This window comes from Geotrypetes seraphini, chromosome 17 (assembly GCF_902459505.1).
Source record: "Geotrypetes seraphini chromosome 17, aGeoSer1.1, whole genome shotgun sequence".
In the NCBI taxonomy this organism is placed as follows: Eukaryota; Metazoa; Chordata; class Amphibia; order Gymnophiona; family Dermophiidae; genus Geotrypetes; species Geotrypetes seraphini.
Window position 1 is genome coordinate 3415962 of NC_047100.1, and position 18749 is coordinate 3434710.

At 45.3% G+C, this 18749-nt stretch overlaps 2 protein-coding genes across 12 annotated transcripts in view; one reads left to right on the plus strand and one right to left on the minus strand.

The window, feature by feature from the left end:
• The window catches only part of ZXDC (ZXD family zinc finger C), a 50186-nt gene that overhangs the window by 6368 nt on the left and 25069 nt on the right, over window positions 1-18749 (plus strand). For 2 of the 5 annotated variants that reach the window (XM_033925810.1, XM_033925812.1), the window contains exons 4-10: window positions 5-135; window positions 393-563; window positions 1927-2612; window positions 3362-3443; window positions 4365-4531; window positions 6867-6968; window positions 8040-9885. In XM_033925810.1, coding sequence (XP_033781701.1) covers window positions 5-135; window positions 393-563; window positions 1927-2612; window positions 3362-3443; window positions 4365-4531; window positions 6867-6968; window positions 8040-8126 — 1426 coding nt within the window. In that variant the 3' untranslated portion in view covers window positions 8127-9885. Of the gene's footprint in view, window positions 1-4; window positions 136-392; window positions 564-1926; window positions 2866-3361; window positions 3444-4364; window positions 4532-6866; window positions 6969-8039; window positions 9886-18749 lie in introns of those variants that run through there. The other 3 variants (XR_004537323.1, XM_033925811.1, XR_004537324.1) reach the window with 2 other exon arrangements.
• The window catches only part of CFAP100 (cilia and flagella associated protein 100), a 34027-nt gene continuing 33531 nt past the window's right edge, over window positions 18254-18749 (minus strand). For all 7 annotated transcript variants that reach the window (XM_033925819.1, XM_033925820.1, XM_033925817.1 and 4 more), the window contains one exon: window positions 18254-18609. In XM_033925819.1, the coding sequence (XP_033781710.1) occupies window positions 18496-18609 (114 nt within the window). In that variant the 3' untranslated portion in view covers window positions 18254-18495. The remainder of the gene's footprint in view (window positions 18610-18749) is intronic.

Sequence of the window (18749 nt, forward strand, 5' to 3'; positions counted from 1 at the left end):
CCAGGAAACATGAAGATGACAGAAGATTTACATGCCCTGTGGAAGGCTGTGGAAAATCTTTCACCAGGGCAGAACATTTGAAAGGCCACAGCATAACCCATCTTGGCACAAAGCCATTTGAATGTCCTGTAGAAGGTAATCTCTTTTTACGTTTCAGAAAAAATGAAATGTATTGATGATTCCACTTGTTAGATAGATAGAAGTCAGTCCGCTTCCTATGGAAAGTGATGAAAAATGCTTTAATATAACAAGTAGTGTGAGAAGTCCAATGTGCAAATGTGGTATGCCCAGTTTAAAATGAATAATTAACACTGGTTAGGAGGGGGAAATGGAGGAGCGTGCTTTGCATTAAAGCATTGCCCAAGTGACACCATTTAATTCTTTTGCTTCAGGTTGTTGTGCAAAATTTTCTGCACGCAGTAGCCTGTACATTCACTCCAAAAAGCACCTGCAGGATGTGGAAACAGTGAAGAGTCGCTGTCCAATCTCCAGTTGTAATAAGCTGTTCACATCCAAGCACAGTATAAAAACGCACATGGTCAAACAGCACAACTTCAGTTCAGGTAAGCAGTGCCAAACGCTAATGGGTTGTGCTGACATCACTTATATTGGGAAGGCGATTAAAAAGAAGAGCTGCGTGACATGATACTTGCTCCCATCAGCAAAATATTTGAACCAGGTGATAATTCAGATTTGAAAACAAAGCATGTAGCTATCAGATAGCAAATGCAATGTTTCAGGTAGACAAAGGCTCATCGTTAGACTTTGTGCCTTCCAAGTATCACATTGACAGCACCCCTTTCCAGCAGTTAAAAAAGCTGAGGAAAGCATCCCATAGCATTTCAGAAGTGTGCTCTGAAGCTGGATAACATAAGAGCTGCCATACTGGGATAGACCAAAGGTCCATCAAGCTCCCAGTATCCTGTTTCCAACAGTGGCCAACCCAGGTCCCAAATACCTGGCAAGATCCCAAGGAAATTTTATGCTGTTTAGTGGATTTTCCCAAGTCCATCTTAACGGCTTATGAACTTTTTTTTTTTTTTAAATAATTCTTTATTCACTTTATAACTTACATCAAGTACATCAACATTGGTATTAACATTGATTAACTTTTCTTTTAAGAAATTATATAATTAGGGATGGGGAAGGTGGGGTTTTTTTTGTTTGTTTTTTTTTTTTAAACCCAAGAACAGAAATAGAAGACTGCTCTAAAGGAAACTGAGCAGTGATGTTACTTTATATACCGAAATGTAAAACGGAGAAAAAAAGGTGTGTGTTATATTCGAGTACCCTGCCTTGCACCCAGCCATCCTTCCCTCTCTTTCCTTACCTTCCTACCCAGCCCCCGATGCCAACTACAGGCCTGCCTGAAGCCATGGTGGTTCAACAGTGAGCTGGAACAAGAGTGATATTACCTGTGTCTTGTCCTGGCCAACTAAACCACCCTGCCTCCCACCCTCCTCCCTCACCCCTGTAGACTTTACTTTAAAACTCTGGTGGGGTAGGAGCAATCTTCCTATGCTTCTGCCCCACGAGAACTATGATCAAAAATGCCTGCTGCAAGTTCCCGTTACAGTCTCCTGCCCCACTTCACCACTAGATCACCAGGACTTTAAAAGTAAGGTCTACAGGGATCAGGGAGGCGGGGTGGTGTAGGGTCGGCTGTGACACGCTTACTGCTGGACCACCAGGGCTTCAGGCAGGTCCATGGGAGGCCTGCAACAGATCCAGGTGGGGGGGGGATGAAGACCAGAAAACTCAAATATAAACCCTCATTTTTGGGCCATTTTTGTTTGGACCAAAAATCTTGGTTTATGTTTGAGTATATGCATTAATTGCAATTTGTATCCTCTCTTCTTAAAGTAATTTTTCAATGTGCTCTTGGTGTCACACATGTAATCAAATCACAAATGTGTTTAATTTCAGATCTATTAACACAACTTGAAGCAACCAGTTCTCTGACACCAAGCAGTGAACTCACCAGCGCTGGGCAAAATGATCTGAGCAACTTGGACCTTGCATCTCTGTTTTCCAGCATGCCTGGGAACAACTCTGGGATTGCAACTGACATGACGCTAGTTAACTCAGGAGTACTTACTATAGATGTTTCCTCAGTGGGCTCTACTCTTGGAGGGAACATCTCTATCAGTAACCATTCTTTAGGACAAACAGTTGACCCTTTGATACTGGTCACAAGCAGTGAGGCTCCACACAGTCTGGACAGTTCTCTCTTACTTGGAACAGCTACAACTGTACTACAACAGAGCACTTTAAATCTTGACGATGTTCAGACTGTAAATGCAGAAGCCTTGGGATCTCTGGCATCTTTATCAGTGCGCAGTTCCACTCAAGATCTCCAGGGGTTGACATCCAGCACTAATTTAACAGTGGAAACAGCCAACTTGACCCCTTCCAGTAGCCTGAGTGGAAGTAGCAGTGTGCCGGAAGCACTGATGCCCGTTAAAGTGGAGAGGAACCTTGGCTGTAGCCCAGATGTTGCGTGTCCTCAGGAAGGAAGTAAAGTGGTGACACAGTTTGTCTTTGCCAGCCCTGCGGGGAACTATAGTGCTCAAGAGCTGGATCTTAGTACACTGACTGGCAGCTCCTTCTTGGTATGCAGTAACCATAGTCCGTTCTCACCAGATGACTGAAGCCTCTTCATTGTACATCAGTGCTTTCTACAGCTTATCTCCAGACCCTTTTCTTGTTCATATACCCGTTTGCACATGCTCTTCCCATGAAGGATGTAGAGCACTTTGTACCAATCAGATTCTCATGCTTCTAAAACGCTGAAAAGTTCTCCTAATGTTTTCCAAGAGTGGTTATGGTGTAGCATACTGGAAAGTTTGGGTGGAAATCAATTTGGTACATATCTTAGGTGCATGTTTCAAGGAGGTTATGCAGCTAACATTTTGGGCACACATTTTACATAATTTATATTTGCTTGAATGCTTTTTAAAACAGGCAATTTGTAGTCATTTCAACAGTTTTCCCTTCTGCCTTTCACACATCAAGTTCAGTTGCCTTATATAAGAGGGTGGGACATGCCAATGTTAGGTTTTAAGAGCTTTATTAAGAAATCTCAAAGTGCCTAGGGCATGGCTTTTCCATGGAGTTTGGGTGGTGTTACCACCTTTTGGACTGTAAGAGATCCAGTTTTGTAAGTTTTTGGCTGTTGGCAAGATTTTGCTGGTGAAGTGCATTTGCACTCTCCTGATCCTGTATAACACTTTTTTCTCTCGTTTTAGAATGTTTTTATTGATGTTGGATAATTAGCTTGTATTGATGTGTTGCATATGCCTATAATGTTTACATTTGCAATTTACTTCTATTGAGTAAATTTGTTTTACATCTCTTCTAGGAAAGTAGTGGTTCAGCAAGAACAGATTACAGAGCCATTCAGTTAGCTAAAACTCAGAAGCAGAAGGGGAGTAGCAGCGCAGGTGAGTATCGGATGCATCTGGTCCATGAGCCAGACACAGCTTAATAGCAGAGTAGACAAATATACTCATTTAATAAAATTAATAACAATACAAACCAGCAAACATCTTTGCAGTGGTTATAATAGACTGTGAAATAGGGAAGCACTTGTTTTAATAACTTCTGTTAACAACTGGAAATATCCTGAATCTGGTGAAACCATCTGGTAAATACAAGGATATAGGAAATGATTCTGTCAAAATGGGATAGAAAAGAAAGATGCACAGGCTTAAGCTCGATAATTCTTCCTTGGTTGACAAAATATATCTGGTCCAAAAAGGCATTCCTGGGATGCAGTTTCAAGTTTATGAAGGTTTTGATATACCACTCACTGTAATACTAAGTGGTTTACAAAAAATGACATAGAAATATATAAAAGACAAAATAACAAATAGAAGGTTATGATAAGGTAAGAAGGTGGAGGGACCCGGGAAGAAGTACAGTATCTTGATAGGAAAGAAAATAAGAGGAATAAAGGGATTTATTTTGTACTTAAGATGCCTTGTCATAGGCATTGTTGAATAAAAAAAGAATGTATATAAAATTTTAATCGTGTTATTAAAAAGAATGTTGAGCAAGTCATTTAACTCATTTCCTAGAGTCACAGGGTGGGGGGGGATAACATTCCTTTAAATTAATCATGATTAGAAAGTCCAAAAAATTAAAGAATAAAAAGTAGTGAAAAGATAAGAAATACAAATTAAAAAAATGACATATTAAAGAATCTAAAAGAGCATCCAGAATAGCCTATGTCAGAAAAAGGCTAAATGTGGAGAGATTTCTACATTCAAGTCTGGTGCAGATAGTTCAGAGCAGTCAATTGCCCCCCATTTGCCTGTTCCCTCATCCCCCCAAGAAATGACAGAATGACTTGTATTGTTAAGGCTCATCCAACTCAGCCCAGAGGAAAAGTGATAAAGTGAGTCCAACAAACGCTTCGCGAGCTAGTGCCAGCAGCCGTTTCTGTAGCAGTGTGGTCGTGCCAAATGGAGGTTTAACTATAAGGGACCCAGCCAATGGAACGCAGTACGTCCAAATCCAATTATTGCAGGTAAGAGTCAAGCACAGAGGGAACAAAACAGAAACTGCAGTTCATAGCTTCTTTGGTTTGTTGGGAGAGAGTGGTGCCATGCCGGACCAGCCTCTTGCTTGTGCCGTGGCTATACTTCGATTGGAGGTCTGCTAGAAACATGACGGGCGAAGAGAGAAATTATGGACACGAGTTTTTAATATTCATCCATCTGGGGAGAAGCTTAGCAAAGGTGCCACATACTGTAGCTATATTCCTTATGCTGAGTCCTTGCACATTAGTCTGCTTAACAGTTTTCATTCTGTCTCTCTGGCTTCTTTGTGCTCGTTTTGATCACCAATGGCCCTTTCTGGGCTGGCTACCTCTTCGTGATAGAATCCAGGCTTTTCAGCTCTGCCTGCTGTTTCCTTACTCCTCTCCCTCCCCAACACTAGCTGTGTTCAGGCCATTAAATGCAAGTGAACTGGTTCCAGAGCTTTGGCTCCTTGCTATGCTGCCATTTTAGGCCATCTTCCCCATGTTGTGTACGTGGTTATTTCCCACCAACCATCTGAGCCCCACACACACACTCATTGCAACAAAGGGTGTTCACGGACAGATGTGCATCGATTAGGATGTGAGAATGTGAAAATTCGTTTGTATCCCCTGCCTATATCTTTTTTTTTTTTTTTTTTAATTATTTGTTTATAGAGTTTTACAATATTTCCAAGCATATACATCTTGTACAGTAAAGTGAGATCAAACAACATATTAAACTAAAATTCCAAAATTAACATTTACTACAAGGAAATATTTAAACTAGCTGATTTCACACTAGTCCTCAATATTATTGGATCCATAATTAAAAGTAGAACATATATAATTCAAATTAATTAAATAAGAAAAAAAATCCTTATCTGGCTAAAGTGCAGGGAACTAACTTTCCATGGACGTTATGTTATTCCTTTTTCTAGACGTTTCATGGAGAGAAAACTAATCAGTTGAGATGGCTCTGTAAATATATATTTCAATGATAAATATCTAACTACACATTTATATGGGTATCTCAAAAAGAAAATACCCCCTATTTGAGTCACTCCAGGTTTTAGAATTAAAAATTCTTTCCTTCTTTTTTGAGTCTCCCTAAAGACATCAGGGAAAATCTGAATATGCTGCCCCAGGAAGACTTTGGATCTATTTTTAAAGAAAAGTTTTAAAATCCAATCCTTGTCTGGAGCCAAAGCAACAGACAACAAGAGAGTAGCTGGAACAGCCAATTCTCTATCTGATTGTTCCAGTATAGCCGAAATGTCCAATGACCTCTCCCGGGGTTCCTCAATTCTTTCTTCTTCTTTGAATTGGGGCTTAGTAGGTAGGTAATACACTATTGTAAGAGGAGGTAAGGAGTTTTCAGGAATTTCCAAAATTTCCATAAAATATCTTTTCACCATTTCTCTAGGAGAGGTTGACAGGATCCTTGGAAAATTTCTTCCTTTTGTTCTTTTAATTCTTTGTCCAAATTTTTTATTTGAGGATTTAAGGAATTCCCCAAATTCACTACCAAGTCCCATAATGCTTCGAGTGTGACTGTAGGAGGTTTTGTAGGTGAGAAAAGTTGTAAGCCTATATCTTTTTAAAGTGAAAATAATTTGTAATATTCATAGGCAGTGGCAGCATGTCCAAACACAGCTTTTCTCAGTATTGACTTCTGCCTCTTAGGAATTCCATTCGGATCAGATGAACTGAGGGTAGGCAGGAGTTGCATGCTTTCTGCAGAAGGTGAGCCCTGGAACCTTCCCTAAAGTGCTCCAACTTCCTTCATGTATAATTAAAAGAACAAACTACATCCTGGAAACTAGTCGCATGTGAAGGGAGAGTGTACAGTTCCTGTTGACCCTGGTTTCTGTATGTGCAAGTGGACTTAGCACAGCCTGTTGTATATAAAAGGCTCAGTCCCTCATGGAATATAACATGAAACCACTGTTCGTGCTCTCATCAGTGTATTATTATGGAATAATTTGACAGGACCATTGAGGTTACTTTCCGATAAGCAGAAATTTAAGAAGGTATTAAAGAAACGATCTTGTTTATGGAGACTTTTAACTGAGTGGGCTGTGATATTAATTGTAGTTTAGATGAGCTTGTTCTATTTATGTTTTGTATGTTATTTGATTAGGTTTAAGTGGGTTAGAAATTTCTAAATAAATGCATGGATGACAATAAGAGGACAGATGTGAAAAAGTGACACTCGCCTTGCTGATCAGAGTCTGGCGTGTTCTGATAGAGGGTTAAAGGGCTGCTGTGGAGTGGGGTTTACTTTTCGGCCTTGCTTTCTAATGAGGAGGAGTTGCCTGACTGGTTTTGTCCCTCTCTTTAGGACGATCCTCCCGGAGAAGGAGACTTACCATTTCATCTCGGCACTCAGTCATCCACATCGCATTCACAGTTAACAGTGGACTTGCCGGTCCATATCCTTCAGGTATAACTGTGACAAGATATGTAAACCTTGGTTTCAGCACTTGAGCATAATTTGTGCATGTGTTTTGTGTTTTTTGGGAGGGGGGAGAGTCAGTCTCTTATAGGGCTTTTTTCTATAATAATGGGAAAATGAAGGAGAGAGCAACACTGATTTCTCTTGGGAAGAAACATTTGTCATTGTACAGTAATAGGTTATTGTATTACAACATATAATTCTACAGAACATAGTTGTTACAGTTCCTGTCCAGCTGAAAGAGTCCCTTCAACACAGATTAGGGGGTATTTAAAGTACAATAAAATCTTAACAAGCGCCCGCATCTCACGCTGAGCACGGCTGAACGTAATAAAAGCATCTCCCCCAATTCACCCCAGTTCAAGTGCGCTTATCATCCTCTCTCTCATCTCCCTCACACCAGCCACCATTCTATTCAAAAGTAAAGTGCTGGTTATTTCTTTTACTGTATATATTTTTATTTTATACAGTACAGTATTTTGTATTAAAGTTTTTGGGTTGTGGAATGAATCGTCTGAGTTTCCATTATTTCCTATGGGGAAATTCGCTTTGATATACGAGTGCTTTGGATTACAAGCATGCTTCCGGAATGAATTATGCTCGCAAACCAAGGTTTTACTGTACTCAATCTGTAGAGCTTATTGAAATGTTATAATGGCTTCTTTATCTGCCTATAGGGCCTTGGAAACTGTAGCTCCTCTTTCTGCTGCTCACCCTGTGATATAGAAAAGGGTCACTAATTCCTTGTGCTGTGTGGCAGTCTGCATGCATATTGCTGAGATGTTGATGGTAAAGGGCCTAACAGGAAGTAGACCTATGAAAGGACTCGTTGGGTGGGAGCAATGGTGTCAGTTCACATGCATTCCCAGAATTTACTGTAGCATTTGCTTTAGGAAACCAACACTTTGCTGAGCATTGCTAGACTTAATAAAATAGAGTATGGGTGGTGGGGGGAGGGGGTTGTGGAGTTTATTAGGATCTGACTCAGAGGCAAAATATCATTATGAATCTAATTTGTTAACACTATTTTGCATTAACATCATGGAACAATTATTTTAGGATCCTCACACTCCAGCAGAGGAGGATGCTGGTTCAGATAACTCACAGTTTACCGGAAGCACCATAAATCTACAGGATTTGGAATAGAGACTGCTAAGGTGGAATCAGATCAGAACTTGCTGCCAGACAATTCTTTATTTGCCAAAGAATTGTAAGACTTGCGCTTCTTTTTTTTAAAGATTATACAGAATTTTACATATGGTTTGGATGAAAGTGACTGTCCAACACTGTCTTTTAGAACCCTTCCTTGCATGCCTGGGACACATTTCTCTTTTTGGCTCTGCAGTGACAAGCAAGTGCCTAAGGAAATACTGCTCAAAATTGCCTCGTACAGTTCTCTAGCAACAAACCCAGCAGTTGCCTTATGAAGCATTCAAGGAACATCTCGTGCTCACTGAAGACGCTGTTCTGCTCAGCTCTGTTGTACTTAACGTTTCCAGAAGTTAGGAAGTGGAAAGGGGATCTGCCCTTTGCTTTTATTGCCATATCTCTGTGGGTTTTTTTAATTTATTTTTTAATGCACTGGATTATGCTTCTTGCACAAGACAGTGTGATCAGTAGAACACAGGCTTGTTATAAATGAGTCTGAGCTCACTGCTGTTCCCTTCTGTAAGACGTTTGTCTCGTCTGATTTGGAACCTGTTGAATTCCTGGCTAGGACTGCACCCTGAAATCATGACCCGTGCATGTGGCAGATATGCTGTGGTGCTCGGTTGGCACCGGGGGGCCACAGTTACAGTTTCTTGTATACTATAGTTTATTGTTTCATATTGAGCAAGTTGCTTTACCTCCCTGTGCCTTAAGCTTATCCAGCTGTACTTGGATAGTTAAAACTACAGTGGCTTAGTTGTAAGCTCTTTGGGGTGGTAACAGCATGTTGTAAGAGTTACATGAATATGTGAAGTACCACTTGCCAGCACTGGTCTTTGAAGGCTGCTAACCAAAATATGCACGTTAGCTTGACTCTGCAACAATATGTATGCAGATACATATCTTGAGTATTCCTTGCTGGCATTTTGAAAGCCCTTTGGAATCTTTTTTAAAATATACTAAAAGATGCTTAGCTCCATCTGTGCTTTAATGATCTGGATTTAGCCTAAAACACATTATTCCAAGTAAGCAGATTACAAAACAATTTCCTGAAATCAAACCTGTTCATGCTGCTTGAATAGTGGATATGGTGGTGTGGGGTTTTGGGTTTTTTTTTTTTAATGGTCCCTCTCACCAAAAAGCACCAAGTTTTTACAAACAGTGGAAACTGTTGAAACTTGTTTTGAAATTAACGTGTAACACATGAAACTGAACTTTGGTAAAATAAAAACATTGACCACATATTCTGGAAATTACAAGAACGAATTGGTGTACTTGCCTGCCTTGAAAATCATGCCTAGATATTTGATATTGAGGTTGACCTCCCTTTTTTTGGTTTGTTTTTTATAATTTTGTGCATTCTAAATCACAATGTTTTATTTTTATAGAGTGAAATGCCAAGCAAAACAATTTTGTGATCTTTATAAATCTTGCACATATTTATTTAATTTTTATAGTTCTGTTGGTATGAACGTCTTACAGGGTTACTTGGAAATATTTTTGTGCCTTTTTCTATATGCAGGGGTACATATGACTCTTTTGTTTAATGTCTCTAATCTGGAAGGTATATTGTTTACTTTCCCCTCTTCTACTGTGTGGACTGCTTGTATTCTGTGGTGTTGTACCTGTTGTTTTAAGATACTGTGAGTAAGAAATGGTAAAGGAGTGGTTCTATTTAGGGTGAGTTTTCTAAATGGACCTTATTTTACTTTGTAATAAATACAAATCCCTAATAAAGCTTTTTTTATGTCCCTTTTCTCCATCCTTCTCTTGTTTAGATCATTTAAGGATTCTTTCTGGTCCCTTCTGTTATATCAGCATTGAATCATTTGTAGCTTTTGCTCCGTTTCATAGCATTGTACACCAAAGATTCCCCCCCATATAATGCTGATGATGGGGTCCAAGATATTTGACCACATTATACGAGGGTCCAAAGAATAATAGCAAAAAGAAAAAAAGGGTCCATCTCTTGACTGCATTGGAAGTGGCCTTGCATTATATCGGGTCTCTGATGTAATTCATCGAGGGCCCTGTGGGTTATTATCTGTTGTTGCAAATGAATTCCTAACTCATTTGCACCCATGGCAAAATTTTCTAGAGACATTTTGTACGTTGTCATGCCTGAAAATATTCCAAGTGTAATAAAAAAAGTTTAAAGGACGCTCATATCCTGTTTTGGAGAGCCTTAATACCAGTTAATTTAAAAATAAAAAAAAAAGAATAGATACAGTAAAACAGATAATTTAAATTTGTGTTCAAGCATAACAAAGCAATCTATATAATAAAATGCTGCAGAAGAGGAGAAGGGGTTAGGTACTAAAGGGAATGCAAAGAGAGATGGCAAAAATTAAGACTAGCCTCGCTCTTAAAGCCCACACCAGTCAAATGTATTCTCATACCTTTCCAAATGCTTCTCTAAAAAGGGTTTGTTTTTAGTTTTTACAGCTGATCTAAACTATATTAATTTACTCTTCTCCCCCACCCCTTAAATCTGGTAGAACTAGTCCAAAGAAATACATTTCTCTTTAATTGTAATTGGAAGTGAGAGGGTAGGCGTAACACAAGTTGATTTAAAATACACTTCTCCCTCCAAATCTGCGGTTTCAATACCCGTGATTTTTTATATATATATATTTTCAACATTCGTAGGCTGGCTCTGCCCCTAACCCCTGCGAAGTGTACTAGGAATTAGTAGACTGGTGGCCAGTATGTGATACCTTATGCACAAAGGCAAGTACATTAAAAACAAATTCTTTAGCACTCTCCAGACCAGTAGAGGTTAACTTTACGATTGGGTATATATCTAATCATGACCAGCAGGTGGAGACTGAAAACAAAACTTTGGGACAGTATATCCTAGCCCCTCCTCTCTATTTCCCTCAGTCTTCTTTCAGTCTCCAGCAGGTGTTGAGTGATCTGTACCCATCTCCCTTGGTAGGGCTGTTGGAATTTGTTTAGGTGGTTTATTGTCCCTGTTTTTAGCCGGACGGAGCTTGGGCGGACTCTGTTTGGGGGTTCGTCCGACCTCGGGGGTGTCAAACCCGGCGGGTCACGAGCGGGGTCCCTCCCCCCACTTCCTCCACCTCCCCATATTTTTTTAGAGGAGCCTCAGCAGTAAGCCTTGCCCCCTAAATCAAGCAAGGCATATTGCTTCGAGAGCCTGTGGAGTCTGTTCTGTAAAAAAAAAAAAAAAAAAAAAATCCTGAGGTAGTGCTGGTCTGGAGGGTTGTATCCCTTTAAGAAAACTGTATTTTACTGTATTTTTTCAACTAACCGGCACTTTTTTACAGCTAGGTCGCGTATGGAGCAATGAGCACTTCTAAAGGGAAAAAGTGCTCATTGTGCTCCAGACGCGAGGCACTCGCGGCCGGCCTGTGCAAGCGGTGTTCAGGCCGGTGCGGTGGAGGAGCTCCGTCGGCAGCGGCTGCAGGCGCCCAGAGCTCCCCGCCGATGGTGCCTCGCGAGTCGGCAGGGAACGGTGGAGAAGCCCGGTCTTCTCCGTCCGCCCACGGAGGGATTCCCCGAGCCGCCGACGGTCGGGTTTTAGAGGATTCCCTCTCAGCTGATATTTTGACAGCTGATGCCGGCTTGCCTGTTTTAGCGGCTGAGACTTTTCAGGTCTCTCAGCCGCTGCAGGCTATGGAGGGAGCTGTTTTGGCGGGAAAGACGCCATCTTCTCTGTCTGGCCCCTCCATTTTGTCTTCCACCTCAGGTGACCTTCCCCCTGTTTTGGCTAAGCAGGGGCAGGTTTCTGCTGGGTCCCCTGCTGTGGCAGGGAGTCCCTTGGGACCCTCGGGGGGTTTTTCCCCTGATTTTTTCTTTTCATTATGCAAAGCCTATTTTCAGGCGGCTGGGGGTCCCGGTTGCGCCCAGGGGGTCTCGGGGGGTGGGGTTTCCTCCGCGCTCCCTGCGGCTTTGCCTCTCTCGTCTGACGTGACGTCCCCTCCGCCGCCTCTCTTGTCCAAGCGTCCGCGGGTGTCGTGGGACGAGGATTTGTGGTCGGAGGAACGTGTCGGTCTGGAGGAGGACCTGGACCCTTCTGAGGAATTCCAGGACCCTCTGGAGGGGACGGAAGCTGGCGGCGGGGTGTCGGGTTTCCCGTTCTCCAGTGACGAGGCGTCCGTGGTGCGCCTTTTTCAGAGAGATGAGCTGCCTGACCTTATTCAACAGGTTTCTTCGGCTTTGCGTTTTGAGGACGCGCCGCCGGAGACTCCGCATGTGGGGGACCCTCTGTTACGAGGGATCCGTTCCGTTTCCCGCTCTTTTCCTATGCATCAGGATATTCGGGATATTATTCTTGAGCAGTGGAAAACGCCGGAGACGCCGTTTCGGCTGGCGCGCAGCATGGCTCGCCTGTATCCCATTCCTGAAGGGGATCGGGCTACGTTAGCTTCGCCAGTCGTGGATGCGGTGGTCTCGGCTATTTCCAAGCGGCATACCGTGCCTGTTGAGGGCGGTTCTGCCTTGCGGGACTCTGAGGAGCGCAAATTGGAGACCATCCTTAAGCAAAATTTTCAAGTCTCTGCCTTTGGGGTCCAGGCGGCTATTTGTGGGGGACTGGTCGCTCGTGCCGTGTTTCGGTGGGCGGAGCGGGTCTTGGATCGAGAGTCTGACGACTGGTCTCTGGTGGATCAGGAGGTAGCGAAGATTGAGATGGCTGCCTCATTCCTCTCGGATGCTCTGTATGACTTGGTGCGGATCTCGGCTAAGTCCATGGCTTTTGGCGTGGCCGCAAGGCGTGTGTTGTGGCTGCGCGCTTGGGCGGCGGATGCTGCGTCCAAAGCTAAGCTTACTAAATTTCCCTTTCGGGGGTCGTTTTTATTTGGAGAGGACTTGGATAAGTTGATTCAGACTCTGTCGGACTCGAAAGTTCCCCGTTTGCCGGAGGACCGTGCCCGCCCGGCGTCTCGGGGTGGTGCGGCCCGGGGGCGTTTGCGGGAATTTCGCAAGTATCGCCCTGGGCGTGGGGCTGCTTCTTTCCAGTCTCCGGGGTTTTCCCGGGGTCGGTTCTTCCAGCGCATGCAGCCCTTTCGGGGGGGCCCGTCGGGGGGCAGGGAATCCCTCCGCCGGTTCCCCCGCTTCCCGTCCTGCACAATGACGCCTTGCCGGCGCCCCCCTTGGTTCCGGTGGGGGCCCGGCTGCGCGACTTTTTTCCCAAATGGGCCGAGATCACGTCCGATCAGTGGGTCCTGGAGGTGGTGCGGGACGGTTATGCCCTGGAGTTCGCCCGCTCTCTGCCGGATTTTTTCCTCGCTTCTCCATGTCAGACTCCTGGGAAGACGCTGGCGTTTCGCCAGACCCTTCAGCGCTTGCTAGATCTCAGGGCAGTAGTTCCGGTGCCCCCCCCGGAGTGGGGCACGGGCAGGTACTCCATTTACTTTGTGGTGCCCAAGAAGGAGGGGACTTTTCGGCCCATCCTCGATTTGAAAGGGGTCAACAGGGCTCTCAAGGTTCCCTCTTTCCGTATGGAAACGCTGCGGTCGGTCATTCTGGCGGTTCAGCCGGGGGAGTTTCTCACTTCTCTCGATCTGACGGAGGCCTACTTGCATGTTCCTATTCGGGCCTCTCATCAGCGTTTCCTGCGCTTTGCGATCTTGGGTCGGCACTATCAGTTCTGTGCGCTTCCCTTTGGGCTGGCCACGGCTCCCCGGACGTTCACCAAGGTGATGGTGGTCGTCGCGGCAGCCTTGCGGGCGGAGGGCATCCTGGTACACCCCTACCTGGACGACTGGTTAATTCGGGCCAAGTCGTTGCAGGAAAGCTCCCGGGTTACGGCTCGGGTAGTGGAGTTTCTCCGGTCGCTGGGCTGGGTGGTCAACCTTTCCAAGAGTCGGTTGGTTCCGGCTCAGCGTCTGGAGTACCTCGGGGTGCTGTTCGACACCTCCTTGGGGAAGGTCTTCCTCCCAGAGGCCCGGGTGAGCAAATTACAGTCTCAGATTCGCCTGCTTTTGGCGTCCCGGTGTCCTCGGGCGCGAGATTTCCTCCAGGTCCTGGGGTCGATGGCGGCGTCCCTGGACGTGGTGAGGTGGGCGCGGGCCCACATGCGTCCTCTCCAGTATGCTCTGCTCCGGAGGTGGTCTCCCCAGAGGCACGGGATGGATGTCCCGGTTCCCCTGCGAGGCTTGGCGCGCTGCAGTCTGCGTTGGTGGCTCCGGACCCCTCACCTAGTTCAGGGGGTGGGTCTGGATCTTCCGCAGTGGACGGTGCTCCTTACGGATGCGAGTCTCCTGGGTTGGGGGGCCCAGTGCCTGGGTCACTCAGCTCAGGGAACCTGGTCCACGGAGGAGGCCTCCTGGTCGATCAACGTGTTGGAGACCAGGGCGGTCCGGCTGGCGCTGTTGGCTTTCCACTCCCTTTTGTTGGGCAAGTCGGTCAGAGTCCTGTTGGACAATGCCACGGCGGTGGCTTATGTCAATCGTCAGGGGGGCACCAAGAGCACTCTGGTGGCGCAGGAGGCGGCTCGGCTCATGGTTTGGGCGGAGTCGCATCTCCTGGACCTCTCGGCCTCTCACATTGCCGGGGTAGAAAACGTTCAGGCGGACTTCCTCAGTCGTCACTTCTTGGATCCGGGAGAGTGGTGTCTCGGCGCCGAGGCGTTTCAGTTGCTAGTGCGTGCTTGGGGGCAGCCCCTGATGGATCTGATGGCTACAAGTGGCAACGCCAAAGTACCCCGCTTCTTCAGTCGTCGCAGGGACGGTCTGGCCGAGGGTCTGGATGCTCTGGTCCAACCGTGGCCAACGGAGGGGCTGTTGTATGTGTTCCCTCCTTGGCCATTAGTGGGCAGAGTACTGCTTCGCGTTGTTCGCCATCCGGGGCTGGTGGTTTTGGTGGCTCCGGATTGGCCTCGTCGTCCGTGGTATGCGGATCTGGTGAGGCATCTGGTGGCGGATCCTCTTCCTCTGCCTCTCGGGTGCGATCTTCTGACGCAGGGTCCCATTCCCATGTTCGACCCGTCTCCCTTTTGTCTTACGGCTTGGCTCTTGAAAGGGGCCGCCTGAGTAAGAAGGGATATTCCGACAAGGTGATCTCTACACTTTTGGGGTCCCGGAGGCTTTCTACCTCTCGGGCTTATGTACGGGTTTGGCGTCTTTTTGAGGAATGGTGCCGAGCGCGGGGAGTGGTCTCCTTTCGCGCTTCTCTGCCTAACATTCTAGAGTTTTTGCAGGATGGCCTGGATAGGGGCCTGGCCTGGTCTTCTCTTCGGGTTCATCTGGCGGCCCTGTCGGCTTTTCGGGGGCTGGTGACAGGTCAGCGTTTGTCAGCCATTCCTGATGTGATTCGCTTTCTTAGGGCGGCCAAGTTGCTCAGGCCTCCCATAAGGCCCTCGATTCCCTCTTGGGATCTCAATCTGGTTCTCTCTGTTCTAGTGCGCCCTCCTTTCGAGCCGTTGGATGGCTGTTCGTTAAAGGACCTTACGCTGAAGTCGGTCTTTTTGGTGGCCATTACTTCCGCTAGACGGGTGTCGGAGCTACAGGCTTTCTCTTGTAGGGCTCCCTTCCTGGAGTTTTCGAAGGAGCGGGTTGTTTTGCGGCCTGTTCCTTCCTTTCTGCCGAAGGTAGTTTCTCCTTTTCATGTCAATCAATCGGTGGTCCTCCCGGTCTTGGGTAGTCGGGAGGGTTCTTCTGAGCAACGTCAGCTGCGCAAGTTGGATGTCGGTCGGGTCCTCCATGCTTATGTGCAGCGGACCCGGGATTTTCGGAGCTCCGATCATCTCTTTGTGCTTCTGGCGGGGCCTCGTCGGGGGGCTGGCGCTTCTAAGGCTACTATTGCGCGCTGGATCAAGGAGATGATTGCTTCCGCTTATCTTCTGAGTCAGAAGCCGGTTCCGGAGTTTCTCAAGGCTCATTCCACTAGGGGTCAGGCGGCTTCTTGGGCTGAGTCGTCGCTCGTGCCTCCGGTGGATATTTGTAAGGCTGCGGTTTGGTCCTCCTTGCATTCATTTGTTCGGCATTATCGGGTAGATGTTCAGGCGCGTCGGGACGCGGTGTTCGGTGAGCGTGTTCTGGTATCGGCCCTTCGGGGGTCCCGCCCGTGAGAGGGACTGCTTTGGTACGTCCCAATCGTAAAGTTAACCTCTACTGGTCTGGAGAGTGCTAAAGAAGGAGAAATTAGGTTCTTACCTGCTAATTTACTTTCTTTTAGCTTCTCCAGACCAGTAGAGGTCCCCACCCTGTCTGTTGTTGTTGTTGTTGGGGCTGTTGCGCGGGCAGTTTTTGGTTTTTGCTGCGGGTTCTAGTATTTTTCTAGGGCCGGGGAGTATTGAAGAACAGCGGCTGTGGCTCGGCTGGCTTAGCTGGCGAGCTGTGGGGACCTTCTTCCTTCGGGAATTTCTCCTCTGCATTTTCCAACAGCATTTTTGGGTATGTTATTTGTTACTCCTTTCGGAGTATTGTTTTTTCTCTCTGTTGTTTTTCCAGTTCTTGGTTCTGCTTGGCTATTCGGCAGACTGAGGGAAATAGAGAGGAGGGGCTAGGATATACTGTCCCAAAGTTTTGTTTTCAGTCTCCACCTGCTGGTCATGATTAGATATATACCCAATCGTAAAGTTAACCTCTACTGGTCTGGAGAAGCTAAAAGAAAGTAAATTAGCAGGTAAGAACCTAATTTCTCCTTCTCAGCTTTACTGGTAACCGATGAAGGGATTTTAATATGAGGTGAATATGGGATTTGCTAACCCTGACAAAAAATCCTAATGTTATGAAGCGATTTATAGATGGTGTAAAGATGCCTGGCTTAATCTGTTATAGGTGAACAAGTCTCAGTAGTTAAGAACATAAGAATTGCTGCTGCTGGGTCAGACCAGTGGTCCATCGTGCCCAGCAATCCGCTCCTGCGGTGGCCCCCAGGTCAAAGACCAGCACCCTAACCGAGACCAGCCCTACCTGTGCACGTTCTAGTTCCGCAGGAACTTGTCTAACTTTGTCTTGAATCCCTGGAGGGTGTTTTCCCCTACGACAGCCTCCGGAAGAGCGTTCCAGTTTTCCATCACTTTCTGGGTGAAAAAGAACTTCCTTACGTTCGTATGGAATCTATCCTTTTTTAACTTTATAGTGCCCTCTCGTTCTCCCTACCTTGGAGAGGGTGAACAAACCTGTCTTTATCTACTAAGTCTATTCCCTTCATTATCTTGAATGTTTCAATCATGTCCCCTCTCAATCTCCTCTGTTCGAGGGAGAAAAGGCCCAGTTTCTCTAATCTCTCGCTGTATGACAATTTCTCCAGCGCCTTAACCATTTTAGTCGCTCTTCTCTGGACCCTTTCGAGTAGTACCTTGTCCTTCAAGTACGGCGACTAGTGCTGGACGCAGTATTCCAGGTGAGGGCGTACCATGGCCCGGTACAGTGTTTAAAATATGGACTCTTTGGGGTTCTGGAATCTTGCTATTCTTTGGGGTTCTAGAATCTTGTTACTCTTTGGGATTCTGGAATGTTGCTGCTCTTTTTGGGTTTTTACCAGGTACTAGTGACATGGATTGGCCACTGAGAATTGGCCTACTGGGTTTGATAGACCATTGGTCTAACCCAGTAAGTCTGTTCTTATGTAAAGACTCAGGTGAAGGGGTTTGGGGGGGAGAGGCAACAAATTGGTTTGCTTAGGGCTCTGGTTATACTTAAGCTGTGGAGATAAGAACCACTAAGGCAAGACAGACATAGAAACTGTTAATCAAACTCAATAATATTAAGGAGTTAAATAGTAATTACTTGTGTTAATAGGTCAATTTCATGAAAATACTCCACAAGTTATAGAACCAATATATATCTAAAAAAACACAATATGCTGTGTATTAGTAATAAATATTCATTAATCTAAGTGAAGTGCTCAGTCACCAACCGATCCATGCATAAAGTACCGTTAAAAGTACAAGCGCCGGTTGTACAACAGGGATCATCTCAATAAAGACTCCCCGAATTTGAAACTCCCATAGCCTCCTATGATGGTCCCTGTTGTACAACCGGCGCTTGTACTTTTAACGGTACTTTATGCACGGATCGGTTGGTGACTGAGCACTTCACTTAGATTAATGAATATTTATTACTAATACACAGCATATTGTGTTTTTTAGGTATAGATTGGTTCTATAACTTGTGGAGTATTTTCATGAAATAGAAACTGTTAAGACAACATGGGGCGGCCTGGTGTGTGTTGTTTTTTTTTTTCTTGCCTCAGTTTTAATAGTCCTTCACATGATCACAGAAGGGAGAGGTATATACAAGTACAAAGAAAGCATAATTGTTTGTGGTATTTTGTCTTGAAAGCCCACCTTGATCTGTTCCAGTTTTTCAAGAAAATGTGAAACTGATCAGACATTGTGTGTTTCAGAGGAACTGGGCAGCTACACGTCATAACACATTCTAATAAGCACCTGCTAATTGAAAAAATAATTTGTTTCTTCCAGTTCTTTAACTGCGATTTCCTCTTCCTTCTCTATTTTTTGCTTAGAAGCAGGTGGATCAGAGCGAAATATCAACCTCCTTCCAGTCTGGAAAGACAAGAAAGGTTATTGAAGGAACAGCCTAGAATGATCTATATGCAAAACAAGGCAATGTGGCTGCTTCTCTGTAAGCTTGAAGCAGCCAATCCCGCCTAGAGAATGGCACAGGGACAGAATTTGTCCCTGTG